The sequence below is a fragment of the Phocoena sinus genome, chromosome 16 (assembly GCF_008692025.1).
Source record: "Phocoena sinus isolate mPhoSin1 chromosome 16, mPhoSin1.pri, whole genome shotgun sequence".
Classification (NCBI taxonomy): domain Eukaryota; kingdom Metazoa; phylum Chordata; class Mammalia; order Artiodactyla; family Phocoenidae; genus Phocoena; species Phocoena sinus.
This window is the reverse complement of record NC_045778.1, coordinates 19397969-19416908: the sequence shown is the minus strand read 5'-3', so window position 1 is coordinate 19416908 and position 18940 is coordinate 19397969. Positions and strand designations below refer to the sequence as shown.

Here is an 18940-nt window from a genome sequence, read left to right as displayed (position 1 = left end):
ATGTCTGAATAAAGGAAGACAGAAAGAGTGTTAATATAATGATTAATTGAGTAGAAAACTTTGAGGTTTCTGAATTTTCAATTGAGAGTTTTGTAAGACTTAAGTCTTCTAATATAAACAGAAGCTTTGTGTTTAGGATGATTTTTATGTTAACATTAGTCACTGAATTGGCTACGATAAACATGGAGACCAGAAAATGTCCAGAAGAAGAATGTGTTTTTAAAAGGGAAAAAAGGTAAAGATGAAACATTAAAAATAAAGTAAAAGAGTGTCCCCACCCTTCCTCCTGGTAACCTTCCTCCTGGTCTGTGAGTCTGTTTTGTAAATAAGTTCATTTGTATCATTTTTTTTAGATTCCGCATATAAGCAATATCATATGATGTTTGTCTTTCTCTGTCTGACTTCACTTAGTATGATAATCTTCAGGTCCATCCATATTGCTGCAAATGACATTATTTCATTTTTAATGGCTGAGTAATATTCCATTGTGTATATGTACCACATCTTCTTTATCCATTCCTCTGTTGATGGATATTTAAGTTGCTTCCATGTCTTGAATGTTATAAATAGCTCTGCAGTGAACATTGGGTGCATGTATGCTTTTGGATTATGGTTTTCTCTGGATATATGCCCAGGAGTGGGATTGCTAGATCATATAGTAGCTCTATTTTTAGTTTCTTAAGGAACCTCCATACTGTTCTCCATAGTGGCTGTACCAATTTACATTCCCACCAACAGTGAAGGAGAGTTCCCTTTTCTTAACATCCTCTCCAGCATTTATTGTTTGTAGATTTTTTGATGATGGCCATTCTGACTGGTGTGAGGTGATATCTCATTGTAGTTTTGATTTGCATTTCTGTAATAATTAGTGATGTTGAGCATCTTTTCATGTGCCTCTTGGCCATCTGTATGTCTGTTTCTTTGGAGAAATGTCTATTTAGGTCTTCTGCCCATTTTTTTGATTGGGTTGTTTGGGATAGATTGGGAGTTTGGGATTGACATGTACACACTACTATATTTAAAATATGTAACCAACAAGGACCTACTGTATAGCACAGGGAGCTCTGCTCAATATCCTGTAATAACCTAAATGGGAAAAGAATTTGGAAAAGAATAGATACATATATAACTGAATCCTTTTGCTGTACAGCTGACACAACATTGTTAATCAGCTATGCTCCGATATAAAATAACTTTTTTTTAAAAAAGAGTGCCTATATAGAGTACCTTTCTGTGATTTTAAACTTTGGATTAACCAACATTCATCTGATTTAACCAAAAGATTGAGGCAATAATTTAAAATTTTTACTTAAAACAAAGAGTGCTCAAATTTACAGATAGCTATTTTCTGCAAGTGCAGTACGTATTATTATGAGACATACTAAATCAGTTAGACTGCTAAATTTTACTTTCTGTGAGTGGGGCTTTGGGAGTGGGGGAGAGGGGCAAAGAAACTGCTGCCCTTTTCAGATAATTCACAAATGTGCTAATTATGTGTCAGATATGAAAGTTGAGGCATTGTGACCTTCAAGCCAACAAAAGACCTTTTCAAGTAAGCCATTTCCATGTATATTAATAAAGTGAACAATGCCGTTCCCCAGTTAAATAATGTATGGCTGCTATTTCATTATATGTAAATGCAAACCATGGACTTGTTTCACTGTTGACATATTTAAAGTAATGCTATACAAAAAGAAAAGGCTGCAAATCCATGTAAGTAACAGTTTGTGGTACTCTACAAATAGTCATCCAAGGATATGTTTGTTGTTCGCTTCCACTGCATGCAGTTTAAGTGCAGTTTCTCTGCAACTGAAGGCATTTTGGATTTGATCAGTAAAACTTGCCATGTGCTACAATATATAATAACTAACAGAGATATTTGGAAAGTGATTGTCAGAAAAGCAATCTGTTTGCAGTGATGAAGACAGCAACGTATTTTGTAGATTAGAGAAAACATTGCCTCTCTACATGAATACTCACCTGTTAGCAAGGGAAATGTTGAATAAGAGCGAGGTTCAAAGGAAAAGAAAGGAATTCCATGATCTTTCTCATCACTCGTTCATGGTATAAAGAAATTATTTGTAAACATTGGACTTAGGTAATGGATGTGAATGTGGTTATTTAAAAGGGCACCCGTTTCCCTGGAAAAGAGTGTGAGTTTAAAAAGCAATAATGTATAAAAGAATATGGGTATTACTAAGGGCTTGAATCAAATTGACTGCTCGAATGTCAAATAGTGCCTACGAAGTTGTGGTAGAAAATCAAGAACAGGAAGAAGAATTCAATTATCTTGTATTTGTCCAGCTTTGCAGCATATTTGATGCTGAATAAAACATGAATAAAGATACAGTCATGCTTAATGCAACTTAAGTATGCATAATAGACCTCTGGGAAATAATAAACCAATTACAAACTTAAAATAAACCACAATCATATAAGATTCCAAGAATCTATCAGCATTCAATCCATACATAAACTTTTTTTTCAGTCCCATAGGAAACCATAATAGTTAGCATCTTATTATGGGTTAGGTGTTGATACCAAGAGACTGTACAGGGTTTACTAATTCACTCACCAGTCTTCCTTTTGGCTTTAAATGATTTTCCATGGCCCTTTGTTGTTATTTAATATCAATAGATTATCTGAATGCTTCCATAAAGCAGATACCAGTGACATTTATGAAAATGCTGTTGTCATTGAGATTTTCAGTGAACATGTACATACTCTTGTCTAGGATGACAAATGTTTCTTCATTTCCTTCATAATCTGAGATAATTTCCATTGTTTTATATTGTATTTAAGGTGGCAAATCTTGCTTGTTCCATGTCAACAAGTGAAGATGGAATTAAGATTGTCAAAGTTGCAGCCAATCACCTGGAAACCTTGTGTCCACAGGTATGTTAACTAAGTTACTGACTCCTTCAATAAACTAGCTATAAAAAATTATATGTAATGCTTCAGACTTTCATACATATGGAAATATTTTTAAATATATGTTTTAAACACAGACAATGACTCATCCTAAGGTCATACTTTGTTGTTTGCTAAGCACCTCATTTTTTATTTAACACCTGGTTCTTGTAACATATCATGAGAGACCATATTAGAATTTTGTGAAAGATATAGCTTGAAATCAAAGCAGTGTTTTGTCTAACAGATCTGATTTATTTTTAGTCTTATTTATTTTGAAACCTCAAATTATAAGACATTAATGTTTTTTTCCCTCTTATCAAAAGAAGGCATGAGTTTGAAAAAAGCCAACAAATATTTTCTTGTCTGCAATTCAGGAATTTTTTAAAATCTGAAGAGCAATACATTCTTTAGGGAATTATTTTTAGATGATGGGTTGTCTTGAAACCATGAATCAGGATACACATGAAGTCAATCTTAAACACCTTCCTTGTCTTAGAATAAGCAATAAATAGTATGGATAATTACTTCATAATAAAAACCACACATGTTGTAAGGATGTGAAATATAATAATGATTAGAAACTTCAAGTCTCTGGACATCTGCTTAGATTCTGATTTTACTAAAAGTAGAGTGTGTGTGTTAAATTCTTGATTTGCCTTGCTGGTGACTCCGTCTCTAAGAATATTGAGGAAACAGTAAGGGAGAGTGCTTCCTTAGACTTAATGTTGATTAACAAGTGAACATGGGCTGAAGAGATGCAGTCTGAGGACCTGCACCTGAGATCTCATAACTGATATCAGTTTTCTGTGAGGTTCCACAGGGAACAGAACTCTGCAGTGAGGTCTCTGAAGTGGCAGAATCACTTACACTCCCCTCAAGAGTCCGAATTCTCATTTCTCCACATGGTGGATAACACTTGATGCTGTCATTTTTGAAATGTCTTTTGAATCCAGATAGTATTCAATGTATCTCATTGGTTTCAATTTATAATTTTCTGATTACTCAAGAAAACATTTTTTTAAAACATTTATTAACCACTTGGTTTTCTAATTCTGAGTTGCCTCAACCCTTTGCCAATTTTTAGTTTGTTTTTTTTTTTAAATTGCATTGCTTAGGTTTATTAAAAATGTCTTCTGTTGACTATGGCTTTTCTTTTAACTTTGAAAACAATATTTTAATCATAAAAGATTTTTAGAACTTTAATGTGAACATATGATCTATCTTTTAATTTCTTAAATAGATATTTGAGCACCTACCCAGTGCCATGGTTTGTTGGTTTGTGCTTTGTCAAGAAATTCTTGCAACAAAAATGTTATATAGTTCCCACATTTTCTTTTTAAAAGATTGAATTATTGTTATTTAACCTTTAGATCTTTTTTTCATCTGAAATTTATTTTTATGTCTAAATGAAGTGGGATTTTTTTTTTTTTTTTTACAGTGGTAACCATTGGGAAACCGTCATGTATTAAATAGTTGATCCTTTCCCAATTAATGTGAAATGTTACCATTTTTCACACATACACACACACTTTTTAAATGTTTCCATTGTTTTATATGTATTTGTATACATATGTGCATAAACTATAACATAAGTAATGCATGCATATATATACAATACATGTTTTATTTAATACATTATACATGTATAATACATACATATCAAATCTGAATAGTTTCTTTACTCCTATTCTGTATGAAATATAAATTGATAGATAAATTGAAATATGTTCCAAAGTATACAATTTTCTGGGATCTCTATTCTATTCCAGTGACTCATTTCTTTATCCCTGCCACAGTATTATGGAACCTTTTTCCAGTTTTATTGAGATATAATTGACATACAGCACTGTATAATTTTAAGGTATACAGCATAATGATTTGACTTAGATACATCATAAAATGATTACAACAGTAAGTTTAGTGAACATCCATCATCTCATATAGATACAAAATAAGAAAGAAAAAAAAATTTTTCTTGGGATTTGCCCTCTTAACAACTTTCATACATAACATACAGCCGTGTTCATTATATTAACCATGTTATACATTACACCCCTAGTACATACTTTCTTATAACTAGAAGTTTGTAACTTTACCACTTTTATCCAACTCCCACTCTTTCTGCTTACTACCTCTGAAAAGCACAAATATTGTCTCTTTTTCTATGAGGTTGTTTGTTTTTGAAGTATAATTGATGTACAACACTACATGAGTTCCTTGTGCACAACATAGTGATTCAATATTTCCATATATTTCAAAATGGCCATAAGTCTAATTACCACCTATCATCATATAAACATATGATATCATGACTGACAAATTCCCCACACTGTATATTTCATACCTGTGACATTTACTTTATACGTGGAAGTTTGTACCTCTTAATCTCCCTCACCTAGTTCTCTCATCACCCCATCCCCTCCCCTCTGTTCTTGGTATCTATAACTTTGTTTCTGTTTTGTTATGTTTGTCCATTTGTGGGTTTTTTTAGATTTCATATGTAACTGAAATCATATGGCATTTGTCTTTCTCCGTTTGACTTATTTCACTTAGCATATTCCCTCTAGGTCTCTCCATGTTGTCACAAATAGCAAGATTTAATTATTTTTTATGGCTGAGTAATGTTCCATTGTGTGTCTTTATGTGTGTGTGTGTTTACCGCACCTTCTTTATCCATTCATTTATCGATGAGCACATAGGTTGCTTTAATATCTTTGCTATTGTACGTAATACTGCAATGCATATATCTTTTCAAACTAGTGTTTTTGTTTTCTTTGAATAAAAAAAGCAAGGAGTGGAATTTCTGGGTCATATGGTAGTTCTATTTTTAATTTTTTTGAGTAATCTCCATACTGCTTTCCATAGTGACTGCACCAATTTACATCCCTGTAAACAATGCATAAGGGTTCCCTTTTCTCTACATCCTTGCCAACATTTGGTATTTGTTGTCTTTTTTATAGTAGGCATTCTGACAGGTGTGAAGTTGACAGCTCGTGGTTTTAATTTACATTTCCCTGATAATTAGTGATATTGAGCATCTTTTCATGTGCCTGTTGGCCATCTGTATATCTTCTTTGGAAGAATGTCTATTCAGGTTCTTTGCCCATTTTTAATTGGGTTGTTTCTTTTTTTGATGTTGAGTTGAATGAGCTCTTTGTATATTTTCGATCTTAACCCCTTAATGAATATTTTGTTTGCAAATATCGCCCATTCAGTATGAGGCCTTTTAATTTTGTTGACAGTTTCCTTCACTGTGCAAAAGCTTTTAAGTTTGATGTAGTCCCATTTGTTTATTTTTGCTTTTGTTTCCCTTTCCTAAGGAGATTTATCCCCCCAAAATATTGCTGAAACCGATGTCAAAGAGCATCCTGCCTGAGTTTCTTTTTATTGTTTACTTAACATTGTAGTTACTTTATTGCTCTAGAAAACTTAGTTTTTAAAACCATCAGATTACATACATAGTGATAATAAGACTGCCCCCCACACAATCAACTGTATATTACGAGGCTTCTCTAACTTAGTAGATAAAATATTACGAAATTACAAAATTAGCTGGTTACAGTTGAGCTATCAAGTAGGTATCACATTTCTATAGATCAAAAAGTTGAATAAATGTCACTGATAAGTCACTGATGTCACTGATGTCACTGATAAGTCACCAAGTGTATTTGAGAAATCCAAGTTACATGCACATAGAAGGAAACTGGTTACAAAAACCATTACATTACTCTGTGTTAACATTTTGTAATGTTTTAAACATTTGCAGTCACGCAACAATGAATAAAGATCAGAATGAATTTTAAAAAGGAGTTAATGGAAGCTGAATTGAATGTATTTAACATATCACACAACTCAAATCACAGTTGCATAATACATCCAATCCCCCCAAACGTATCTGTGCATTACGCCATTGAAACGCACACTATTTCCCCCACAACTCCTCTGGCTCCATTCCCAACCAATAACCTTTCCTATAAACCTTTCTATTTAATCTTTTAAGTCAGATATGATGGGTAAGTATGTATAATCTTCATTATTATTCAGAACAGATACAAAGTTTAGTCATATGCTCAATCTTCAGTTACATTACTTTCAAAAGGCATCTGAACTGCTGTAACTGTCTATGACAATTCAAGCCTAAGAAACCGAGAAAAGTGGCAGTCAAGAATCTGATCTAAGTAACTGTGTAAACTATGATAATACTAAAACCTGTGTGTCCACATTTCTAAAAGAACGATTTCCTGTTTGAGAAGTGTTACTCAATGGATCTCTGAAAGGAAAACTGACTGACTACTGTACTGCTCTCTGATGTAAAACGCTTAGGTGACCACAAATATTTACCCAGTTGGTTAACAAGCTTTCATTTGGGCCTTTTAAAAAAATATTCAAAGCCACAAAAGTAATTATGAAAATAAAATTTTGGAAGGTCATAGTATAAGGTACATATAGAATTCCTATTATAATGGTACGTCCAAAATAAATCTGTCCTAACAAAGCAGCACAAAATCAATTTAGAAACAATTTGAAATTACAGTGGGAAGTGTTTTTGTTAAAATCGTCGACCAAAATTACTGAATAGCAAAAGAATACTGTCTCAAAATATACTGAATTTACATGTTAATATTACCACAGTGAACTCATGCCCAGATATAAATTCAGGTTTACCAATTAGATGAAAACAAACTTTAGAGCTATTTTTACCAGAGAAATAAATGTACTTCATGATCAAGGCACAGCAGCATCTGAAGAATTTTTGATACATTTATCACAAGATTCAAACTTCCCTAACTATTAACAACACATTACAATAAAGTTTCTCAGCAGGTGTTTAAAAGATTGATTTAACATGCCAGGAAAATGAATATTTTTCTTTTGAGATGCATTTATGTAATTATGTAAATTGCATTGAGGTCACTTTTACATCTGGAAATTAACCATCCCTAACAGAAGTACCAGCAGCTAACAATGCTCATTTATATTATACATAACTTAGCTGAATGTTAAAACTATGCAACTGTTGGTGCCAGTCTGCTTATTAAAGCAATGCTCTGGAGACAAAATCTTCTCACAAACAGTGAGCAAGCCACAATTCCTCCTCGGTTCATTAAACAAAGCAATGGATATTCTTCGAGATGAGTATCAAAGAGTAAGGAATATAGCATATAAAAGGGTGGAGCAAACTTAATTGACCACTAAAAAGCATAAAAACTGTAGTAGGCATCAAGAATATTTCATTACAAGCAATGAATTTCAGAATAGTCTGTTGATTAGCGCTTAGTTTATCCAAGAGAGCTCTCAGCAGAGGTAAACTATTTGAACCCTTTGCATCAAGGACCTTTTTCATGTATGTGGCAGCATGAAGCAAATAAAATAACAAGACTTGGAAAATACTCATTGTAACAGGGTAGGGAATTGACAAAAATGAGTGAATAGAACAGGTAGTGGCAGCTGTCCTCTGACGAAGCGTGGGCCAGGAATGCTCTGCTTAACTGGAAGTGTGGTAATCTTTGGTGCAGCCTCAGAGTACTAGTCAGAGCATTTGCCAGCAAAGCACATTGGTAAAAGCTTGCTGCTTCGTGCAACCCAAGAAGAGGCAGAACAAAGCAGAGCCGTAAACTGTGAACAAGCGAGAAAGCCACATTGCCATGTCGTTTATTGGCCATCATTAATTACACTTCGCCTGCCCCTTGGGGGCTCTTCAGTCCGTATCCGCCATGGGGGGCTCACACACGCATCTGGGACGCTGTCCAGCACGGCCAAGAGCAAATCTGGGTTTCTAGAAAGGCCGAAGTGAAGGCAGAGCTTCGGAACAAGGCCCAGCAGGGCCAACCTAACACCGGCTCCAGGTTATTGCTGAACCCGGAAGTGCTCACTTCACTTCTGTGGGGAAGAGGTGGTGATGTAGAGGGGAAAGCCTCAGTGGTGCCCTGAGGCATGACAGGGAAGTGTCCCTGCCTATGTTTTTTCCTAGAAGTTTTATGCTTTCAGGTCTTACATTTAAGTCTTAATCCCTTTTGAATTTATTTTTGTATATGGTATGAGAAAATAGTCCAGTTTCATTCTTTTGCATGTAGCTGTCCAGTTTTCCCAAAACCATTTATTGTAGAAGCTGTCTTTTTCCCATTTTATATTCTTGCCTCCTTTGCTGTAGATTAATTTCCATATAAGTGTGTGTTCATTTTTCTGGTCTCCTTTTTATGTTCCACAGATCTGTGTGTCTGTTTTGTGCAGGTAGCATACTGTTTTGATTACTGTGCTTCATAGCATAGTTTGAAATCAGCAGCGTGATACCTCTGGCTTTGTTCTTCTTTCTCGAGATTATGTTGGCTGTTTAGGATCTTTTGTGTTTCCATACAAATTTTAGAATTATTTGTTCTAGTTCTGTGAAAAATGCCATTGGTATTTTGATAGGGATTACATTAAATCTGTAGATTGCCTTGGGTAACATGGTAATTTTATCAATAATAATTCTTTCAATCCATCAACTTGATATATAAAGATATTAGAAAGCCATCTGTTTGTGTCTTTTTCAATTTCTTTTATCAGTGTTTTATAGTTTTCCTAGTACAGGTCTTTTACCTCCTTAGTTAAATTTTTTATTTCTAGGTATTTTATTCTTTTTGATGCAATTGTAAATTGGATTATTTTCTTAATTTCTCTTTCTGATAGTTTGTTAGTATATAGAAACACAACTGATTTCTGTATATTAATTTTGTATACTGTAACTTTATTGAATTCATTGTTGAGTTATAATAGTTTCTTGGTAACAGGTTTAGGATTTTCCATATATTGGATCTTGTTGTCTGCAAACAGTGACAGTTTTACTTTTTGCCTTACAATTTAGATTCTTTTCATTTCTTTTTCCTGTCTGAATACTGTGCCAATTACTTCCAGTACTATGTTAAATAAAAGTGGCAAGAGTGGGCATCCTTGTCTTATTCCTGATCTTAGAGGAAATGCTTTTGGCCTTTCATACCTTGCATATGATGTTGTCTGTGGGCTTGTCATATATGGCCTTTATTATTTTGAGTATGTTACCTCTATACCCACTTCGTTGAACTTTTTTTTAAATTATTATAAATGGATGTTGAATTGTCTCAAAAGCTTTTGCTACATCTATTGAGATGATCATATGATTTTTATTCAATTTGTTAATGTGGTATACCGCATTGATTGTTTGAGAATATTGAACCATCTTTCATCCCTGGGATAAATCCTATTTGTTTGTGGTGTATGATCCTTTCAATGTATTGTTGAATTTGGTTTGCTAATACTTTGTTGAGGATTTTTGCATCTATGTTCATCAGTGGCATTGGCCTGTAATTTTTGTGTGTGTGTGTTGTGTCTTTGGTTTTGGTATGAGGGTGTCACAGTCTTAATTATGACTTTGTATTACATCTTGATATCTTCTAGGCATTTTTTTCTTTAAAGTATTACTTCATTTTTTTCTTTAAAGTATTACTGTTCTACTCTTTGCTCTTTTATAACTTTCAGGATCTACTTGCAAAGTTCTATAAAAATACACATGAGAATTTTTATTGAAATTGTTAAAATGTTTTAGGTTTTAGATTATTTTATGGAATAATGACTCCTTCAAAATATTAAATATTTCCACTACTAAACATGTTTTTATGTATCTCCATAATCAGATCTTTTTTTAAATGTCACCACATGCTGATGGCATCCAAATTTTTCTCTCCAGGCCAGCCCTCTTTCCTAAAGACTAGACTCACATACTTAGTTTGCCCTTGACATTTCCACAATGATACCTAGAAGACATCTAAAGCTTAAAATAGCCCAAATGGAACAAATGTTTGCTCTATCTCCACCTCATTCTGCTTCCTCTTCAGACTTTCTGATTTTAGTTAATGGCATGGCCTTTCACCGAGTTGCTCTGGGGAAAAACCTAAAGATTTTACTTTTTTCATTCAGTAAATATTTATTGAATATATACTATGTGGTAGGCGTTATTTATGCAACTGGGGAGTAAACAGTAAAGAAAACAAAAATTAGACAAAAATTCTTGCCCTTGTGAAGTTTATATTCTAATGATATCTAATGGCTGGTTTTCCTATTTAATCCATTAACAAGCCCTATCAACTTCACCAAAACTTAGTTATCTTGAATCTACATACTTTTCTCCATCTCGTTCGTCAACATCATAGCCTATGCCACCATCATCTATCTTTGACTACAGAAATATCATCCTATATGGTTTCCATTCTTACACTCATATCTCTCTAATCTACTTTCTATGTAAAAGCCAAAGTAAAATTTTAAAAAGTGTTTATCATAACAATTGCTTTCCTTAGCCCCTTACAGTAAAATGCAAACTTCTTTTAATGGCTTATTCAGACTTAATATGAAATTCCTACTGCTTAGCTTTCAGCCCTACTTCATATTATTTTCCTTTTCACTCATTAGATCTCTGCACATTGGCCTGTTTCTAGAATACAGTAAGCGCCTTCCCACCTGAGGGACTTTGCACTTCGTAATTTTCCAGTGTGCTTTTCTCATATGGCCACATGGACTGCTTCTGTTACGTTTAATTTGTGAGAACTGAGCTCAGATATCATCTTCTCAGACATCAATCTCCCTAAGTTACTTGTTCAGCTATAACCTATTATGTCACCATATTTGTTTCTTTTAAAGTCTCTTTTTTTTATATTCCACATATAAGTAATATCATATGACATATGTCCTTCTGCATCTACTACAATCTGAAATTATATTTTATATTATTTTGTTACTTTTTATTATACATTGTACACACTCAAACATAAAGTTCATGAAGGCAATGATTTATAGTTCCTTGTTCACTACTTATGTCTCCCATGCCTAGCAGAAATGCAGCATATATCGTATGCTCAATAACTATTTGTCCAATATATAAGTGAATGATAGGGTTTCTAGAATGTTAAATCATTCTATATTGATAGAGGGCAACAAGATTTTTTGCAACATCTTTTATGATACTTTTCCTAACAAGGCATGTCATTTTTTTTTTTGACAATGTAAAAAAAAATTACCTTAGAATTAGTTTGAGTTGTAACTGATGAAAAACAAAATCCTTAAAATGATTGATTAATGTATAGTTGCTAACCAAGGGTGAGACCTCTACTGCTGGGCTGCAGTCTGCTCTTGGCCTAGCTCATTTCAGTGTTTTACTAGTGATTTGGGTAAAATTATAGAATTACGTTCTTAAATTTTTCAGTTAAAAATAAGAGTATAGGGCTTCCCTGGTGGCGCAGTGGTTGAGCGTCCGCCTGCCGATGCAGGGAACACGGGTTCGTGCCCCGGTCCGGGAGTATCCCACATGCCGCGGAGCGGCTGGGCCCGTGAGCCATGGCCGCTGAGCCTGCGCGTCCGGAGCCTGTGCTCCGCAACGGGGGAGGCCACAGCAGTGAGAGGCCCGTGTACCGCAAATAAAAACAAAAAAAAAAACAAAACAAAAAAAAGAGGATAAAGGAACTGTATTCGCTGAAAGAGTCCAGTCTCAAAGAATTTGAATATTCAAAATATGGACTAAATATCAGTATCCAGATGAAATATAATAGGTATAAATATTAAACCATGGATATTAAGCACTATAAAACAAATTTAAAAGTAGAGAATGGAGTAAATATAGCTTAGGAAAAATTTACTCTCCAAAAGGCTTAGAAGTTTTAGTTGATAGTAATCTTGGTGTGAATCAACAGTGTGCTGTAGCTGTCAGAAAAGACTAGTATGATTTAACATTTTTTCATCAAAGAGTAAGTTCTAAAACATTCTCAACCTCCTTTGTACTTCAAAATTATTTTTTCAAGCTGAATATTTTTTATATGGTATGTCTCGAAATACGGAATTAGTGGGTCTAGAGTGAACCCCAGTTGCCTGTGTATGTATGCATGTACACATGTATGTATGCACATGTGCATGTAAGGTCCATTTTGACAATATCTCTTAAAATAAAATATGTGCATAGGTCCACTAATTCCACTTCCAGCAATTTATAGTACAGATATATGTGTGCACGTGCACAAAAGTCTATGAGCAAGTTTTCTAAAATCTTTTTTTAATTGAATTAACATTGACATAGAGTATTATATTAGTTTTAGGTATACATCATGTTGATTCGATATGTCTGTACATTATGAATTTATTACCGCAAGTCTAGTTACCATCTCTCACCGTACAGAGTTATTACAGTATTATTGACTGTATTCCCTATGCTGTACATCACGTCCCTGTGACTTATTTATTTTTACAGCTGGACATTTGTACCTCTTAATCCCCTTCACCTATTTTGCCTGTCCCCCCACCACGTCCCCTCTGGCACCACCAGTTTGCTATGAGCACGGTTTTTATGCAGCTTTATCTGTAATGGCAAAAGCTAGAACCAACCTAAATATCGGGGAGCAGAGAATGTAAAAAGTTGTTGAAACTAGTAAGTCAGCTCAATATGTGTTTTGGTATAGAAGATACCCAAGATAATTGAAAAAGGTATATTTCACATGAGTATGTATATTATCCCACTTATGTGGAAAAAAGGAGACGATTGAGCCATATGTTTCTGTACTCATAGGAAAATTTTTCAAAAAGGTTCTCATGAAAATTTTTACAGTGTTTACTTCCAAGAAGCAAAACAGAAGGAATACTTTCAGATCTCATTCTGTTTCTTTAAGGACTCTTAGTTTAACCAGAAATAGGTATTTTCTTAATTTCAAAACAAAACCTAACCAATTTAAAAAATTCTAGATTAATTCTGGAGTGAGTCAGCTTGAGAAAACACAGAGCAGAAGGAGCTAATGAGACTGCACTTAATTCCCGTTTGTTAAATGCCATTGAATTCATCTAGGTTTCAGTGAACTGGATCATCCTGTTCTTACCGTGTCTAGAGGGCTACAACTGTAATACTTTGCCCAGTTACAGGTGTCACACTTTTAAAAGATTGTCACTTGCAGCATATTTAGCAGAGAATATCTGAAGTAGTGACATGACTTGAAACTATGCCATATAAAAAACTAAAAGCAACAGGGAATTTTTAGCCAGGAAAAGGTAAGACGTGGAGAAACATGATCACTATCATCAAATCTTCAAAGGGCTATGATGTGAAACACTTGCTCTGAAGGCCCCTAAGGGGCAGAACTACAACCTATGAGCAAGAGCTAGAAAGATACAAATTTTATCTCAGTATAGAATGAATTTTCTAAAGGAGCTCTCCTGGAGGAAATTGGACTTTGTTGAGAGGGAGGGATTTGGAGTTTCTCAATGCTACAGACATTTAAAGGTAAGGAGAGTGATCTTTAGACCAAGCTATTGTGTAGAGGGTAAGAAGTTGGCCTACAAGCCTTTTAATGCCCAAATCCTGAGATCCTCTAATGGATGTGTCTTTTATTTAAAGGAGAGAAATGTGATCTGGATGATAGCATTGCTGGAGTACTATAGCTATTAGAACTCAACCTGGCAGAAGGATAAAACCATCACTATCTAGAGGGCCTAATCCTTGTTCCATTTTAACAAGTAACTTGGAAGGTTATTTTGAAAGTAAACATTTTATGTTTGCATATGGCAGAAATAGGAGAAAGAATTCAAGGGTCTAAAATATGTTGATTATCTGGACTAATCTTTGAAAACTCATAAGCTAAAATTTAAAATGGTAAAAAGTCAGAGCCTTAGGTTAAATAAAATCTGTTGCACAAGAGGATAGGCAAAACATTGCTTATGAAAAGCGCCTGGAAACGCAGGAGTTGAGAGGGGCATTTGTTATCTAGTTCAGTGAATTCCAAACACTGGTCCGTGAAAGCATTTTCATGCTCTATAGTGAAATTAGGTCAATAGAGTTAAATTTTTTTTTAAGTAAAATTTATTCAACTTTTTACTCAAAATTAATGTATTTTCTACTTTGATATTCATCAAAAACAGGTGACATTTGTATAGCTGACACAGCTTTATAAGTCAGTAGCATGACATGGGGACCATCTTACGGCTTTAAAGTGATTATGGGGCTTAGCTTGTAGAATATGGGAAACTTCCCACTGTACTTGGCACAGAAATGTCCACGTCTAGAATACCATGTGGGTTCAGGCCCTGCAATTTAAGGGCTCGGTAGAAGAGGAATGAGTTGTTTAAGCCAGAGTTACTTATTACCTCATCACTGGAAGTGATTTTTAAACAGAAGTCAAATGGGCTATGCCTTGTCAAAGATGTTGGAAAGAGAATTTCTTGATTGGGTGGTAGAGGTATTAGATGGTCTTAAATAAGATTCTTTAATTAGTAAAAAGCATGGGAAAACTTTGGATATTTTCCCTTATGGTGAATACACTTACACTCAAGTGGGCAGACTCTCACAGGTGCTTAGACTTTCCAAAATCAAGTCAAGTTTTCAAATCTCTGTCACATTTGCATCAATATCTCGTTCAGCTTCGTTTCATCTTCTTCTGTTTATCCCTTTCATCAAATGGTATCCAATGACCTGAGAGATGTAGAGGCATCTAGTTTATTTTCAGTCATATGCTTGGGGATATGTTTTCATAAATTGTTTATTGGAAATCTATAATTACTTTCTAAAAGGGTTGTATATTAGGTATGTTGAAAAGTAGGGAGGAAAGTCGAGGCTGCCCAGACATAGAAGTCTGTGAAGTATAAAAAGAACAAAGTACCTGGGGGAGGGTGTGCCCTGAAGATCACCTGAATTTATATTTAAACGTGGAAAAATAAAATTCCCATGAAGGTAGGTATTTTTGGTTCCCTGACATACCCTGAGAATAATGCCTGACCCATAGTAGGTACTCAGTACAATTTTTTTTTTTTTTTGCGGTACGCGGGCCTCTCACTGTTGTGGCCTCTCCCGTTGCGGAGCACAGGCTCCGGACGCGCAGGCTCAGCGGCCATGGCTCACGGGCCCAGCCGCTCCGCGGCATGTGGGATCTTCCCGGACTGGGGCACGAACCCACGTCCCCTGCATCGGCAGGTGGACTGTCAACCACTGCGCCACCAGGGAAGCCCACTCAGTACATTTTCATGGAGTGAATGATTATATCTGCATGAACTTATTTTGCACGGCAGACATTGGCAGGGGCATGATGCTCAAAGCCGGCACTCTTCCTCATCCTTCTTTGTTCTCTAAGTATAGAAACTTGCAGTTTCTAACCATTTCTAACCAAAGTGATAAAAGGTCCCAGTATAACACTTCACTTGAAGTACATGTCATGTAAAGTGACTAGCATTATCTGTCTCTGCATGGACAGGATTGTTTTGTTATAATAACAGCTTGTTCTGATTACATTATGATGTGTTACTGTATTTAGTTCATGCTTCAGTAAGGGCATTGGGCTATCACTTTCAAATGGAAAAGTGTGTCCTGATTTGTATGAGTTTTTTGTTGTTTTTGTGATCAAGGAGCTGTCATATCTATGAATTAAAAGTACTTAATTTTCTAAGTATTATACTCTGGGGAAGCAGATATGTTTTCTTTTCATCTTCGTAGATGATGGATGTTTTGTTTGCAGCTAAACAGTGTAGGACTTAAATAATCACTTTAGAATAATCATATTCTTTAACAATCCCAGAGTGTACCTATGAGAGTTGTGACAGGCCTTTTACAATTATACCTAATCTATTTCTTTTCTCTTCAGAGAATGGGAAAAAAAAAATTCTAAGATTTTGGAAATCAAGAGTCATGCAAGACATAAAAAGTCTAAAATGAGGTGATCATTTATTTTTAAAGCTGATTATGATTGGCTTGTTGATCCTCAGGGCTGTCTAGGATGATTTCAGACTGGAAGCCTAGGATCAGTCTCTTCTCTGCCACGCTGTGATATTTATATGGAGAGACAGTGCCTGAGAAAGCTATGAACACAGTTGCTTTCCAAGCCTGGAAATTAAGCTCTGTATTATTGTAGTATCATTGTTCTGAATCCTGTCCTGATTACACAGCTGGCCACTCCCTTCCACTCAACCCAAGGATCTCTTTAATTTGACAAATATTTGGTGAACACCTATTAGGAGCATCCGTGAAACTAGAGCAAGCAAGGAGCAGGCAATAAAGATTCATGGGGTACCCACTAAAACAGTTCTCAGGAGTGAGGTCTGGGTTCAATTAGGAGGGGCTTTATCTAAGAAATTATGAGGTTATGTGTCCTAGAAGAAGAAATGGAAGTTGTAGAAGAGAAGTCACAGCCATTAAATTTTAGTGGGGACGTGGGATCAGTTAGATAATGGCTTAAAAGTAAGTAGCCAGAACTAATTGTGATTCCAAATGAAGGCTGAGGCAGTAATTTCAGGATTATTCACAAACCAGAGAGTCTATGCTAGAGCCCTCATTTACACTCACGGTATATGCTATAATGTTAAGCATGTTAGCATAAAGGATCTGTGCCAGCGTCTAGTTACAGAGGAAAAAGTAAGACGGAGCTTTACTACATTACATTTCCAATGAGAAGGGAAAATGTATTATCCAGGTATTGACAGAAACAAAGTGGTGTTATGGAAGAATACATGAAATGCCATGGAAGCTAGAGATACATGTCAGGGGATTCTGGGAGGACTCTCAGAAAAGTGACATTTTCTGTAGGCCTTAAAGGACAAGCAAGATTTGGACATTTGGGAAAATGTAAAAAGGGCATTCTAAGCAGAGGAGACAGAAAAGTATGTAACAGAAATTGCAAAAAGTAAGTAATTTAATCTTTCTAAGCCACACTGTTTCCTAATAGGAGCTCCTGGCATTTGGGGTGGGACAGTTCTTTGTTGTATGGAACAACAACATCAAATGCCAGATGGGGTTCTACATGCCAGAAAACCCAGAATCTAGGGCACTAGGTACACAATCACCATCTCCCCCAGCACAATCTTTGTGATAACCAAAAATGCCTCCACACGTTTCCAAGTGCTTTCTAGGCGATATTGCCTCATTTGAGAGCAAGTTGGAGGGCATAGGCTGTGGAAAAGGGAGAGATTGGATCCACAATTGAAACAAAGGTTATAGCCCTTACTACCAAGTGAAAGAATTTACATTTGGAATTTAGTAAAGGACGGCGATTCATTACTGGTTTTGAGTAGGAGACTGACATCATCACAGCTTTGCTTCCTGGGTATTAATCTGGAAACTATGTGTTAACTGAATGGAAAAAGGGATAGGCAGGACCAGTTAAGAGATTATTGAGTATAATACAAAGAAGTCAGAAATTGAATCAGAGACATGAGAATAAAAATTATAGATGGGATAAATTATAAATGGATGATATAAATTGGCCAGAAATTGAAAACAAATTAGATGATGGTGATGATGGAGGCAAAGAGGCTAAATTTTGGATGGTTTTGGCTTATACCTGGCAGGATAGTGGTTCTATTAGGAGAAATTGGAGATATGATGAGGAAGGAGGAGTCACTTTAGGGCAGGAATTAATGTATTTAAAGTGCTACCTCAACATCCAAGTAATACTTTAAATATATTTAAGGTATTCTCAAGATAAGGTTGAGATTATAGCAAACACATACAAGAACTTGAGATATCACAGCTAGATATGGTAGCCATTCATATAGAGGCAATGGTTATAACCATAGATGTAGGACCAGATTGCTAAAGAGCAAGAGAAAATAAAAGGGTCAAAGGCAGAACCTTAAGAAAAGACACCTAAGAGAGAAGAAGAAGAATCTGAGAAAGAACAGTTATCGAAGTAAGAGGAGATTCAGAACAGGTGGCTTGGTGGAAGCCTGGCAAGTTGAGCATGTCAGCACAGTGGACAGCGCTGCCATGTGCCCCAGAGAGCTCCGGTGGGATGCGTACTGACGAGTCTCTGGTGGGGCTGGAAGTTAGGAAGTCAGCAGTGATCTTAACAAGAGAGGTTCTGCTGTCCTTGTGGGAAAGGAGGAGAGAGTGGGGCTGGACGATAGAATTCTAAATTTTTTTTCCCTTAGGCATTGAAAAGTAAACCTAACTGTGGAAAAGAAAAACACCGGGAATCCCCACTCTGCAGACCTTACTCTAGAGTCTTACCATACTTTTTACTTCCAGTTAAGTTTTCAATATTGCTTTTCATCTCCAGTG

At 35.4% G+C, this 18940-nt stretch overlaps 1 protein-coding gene and 1 pseudogene across 1 annotated transcript in view; one reads left to right on the top strand and one right to left on the bottom strand.

The window, feature by feature from the left end:
- The window catches only part of CTNNA3 (catenin alpha 3), a 1597197-nt gene that overhangs the window by 999644 nt on the left and 578613 nt on the right, over positions 1-18940 (top strand). Inside the window, exon 10 of the mRNA XM_032609210.1 lies at positions 2803-2895. Coding sequence (XP_032465101.1) covers positions 2803-2895 — 93 coding nt within the window. The remainder of the gene's footprint in view (positions 1-2802; positions 2896-18940) is intronic.
- Positions 7920-18940, bottom strand: part of LOC116741886 — a 73166-nt pseudogene continuing 62145 nt past the window's right edge.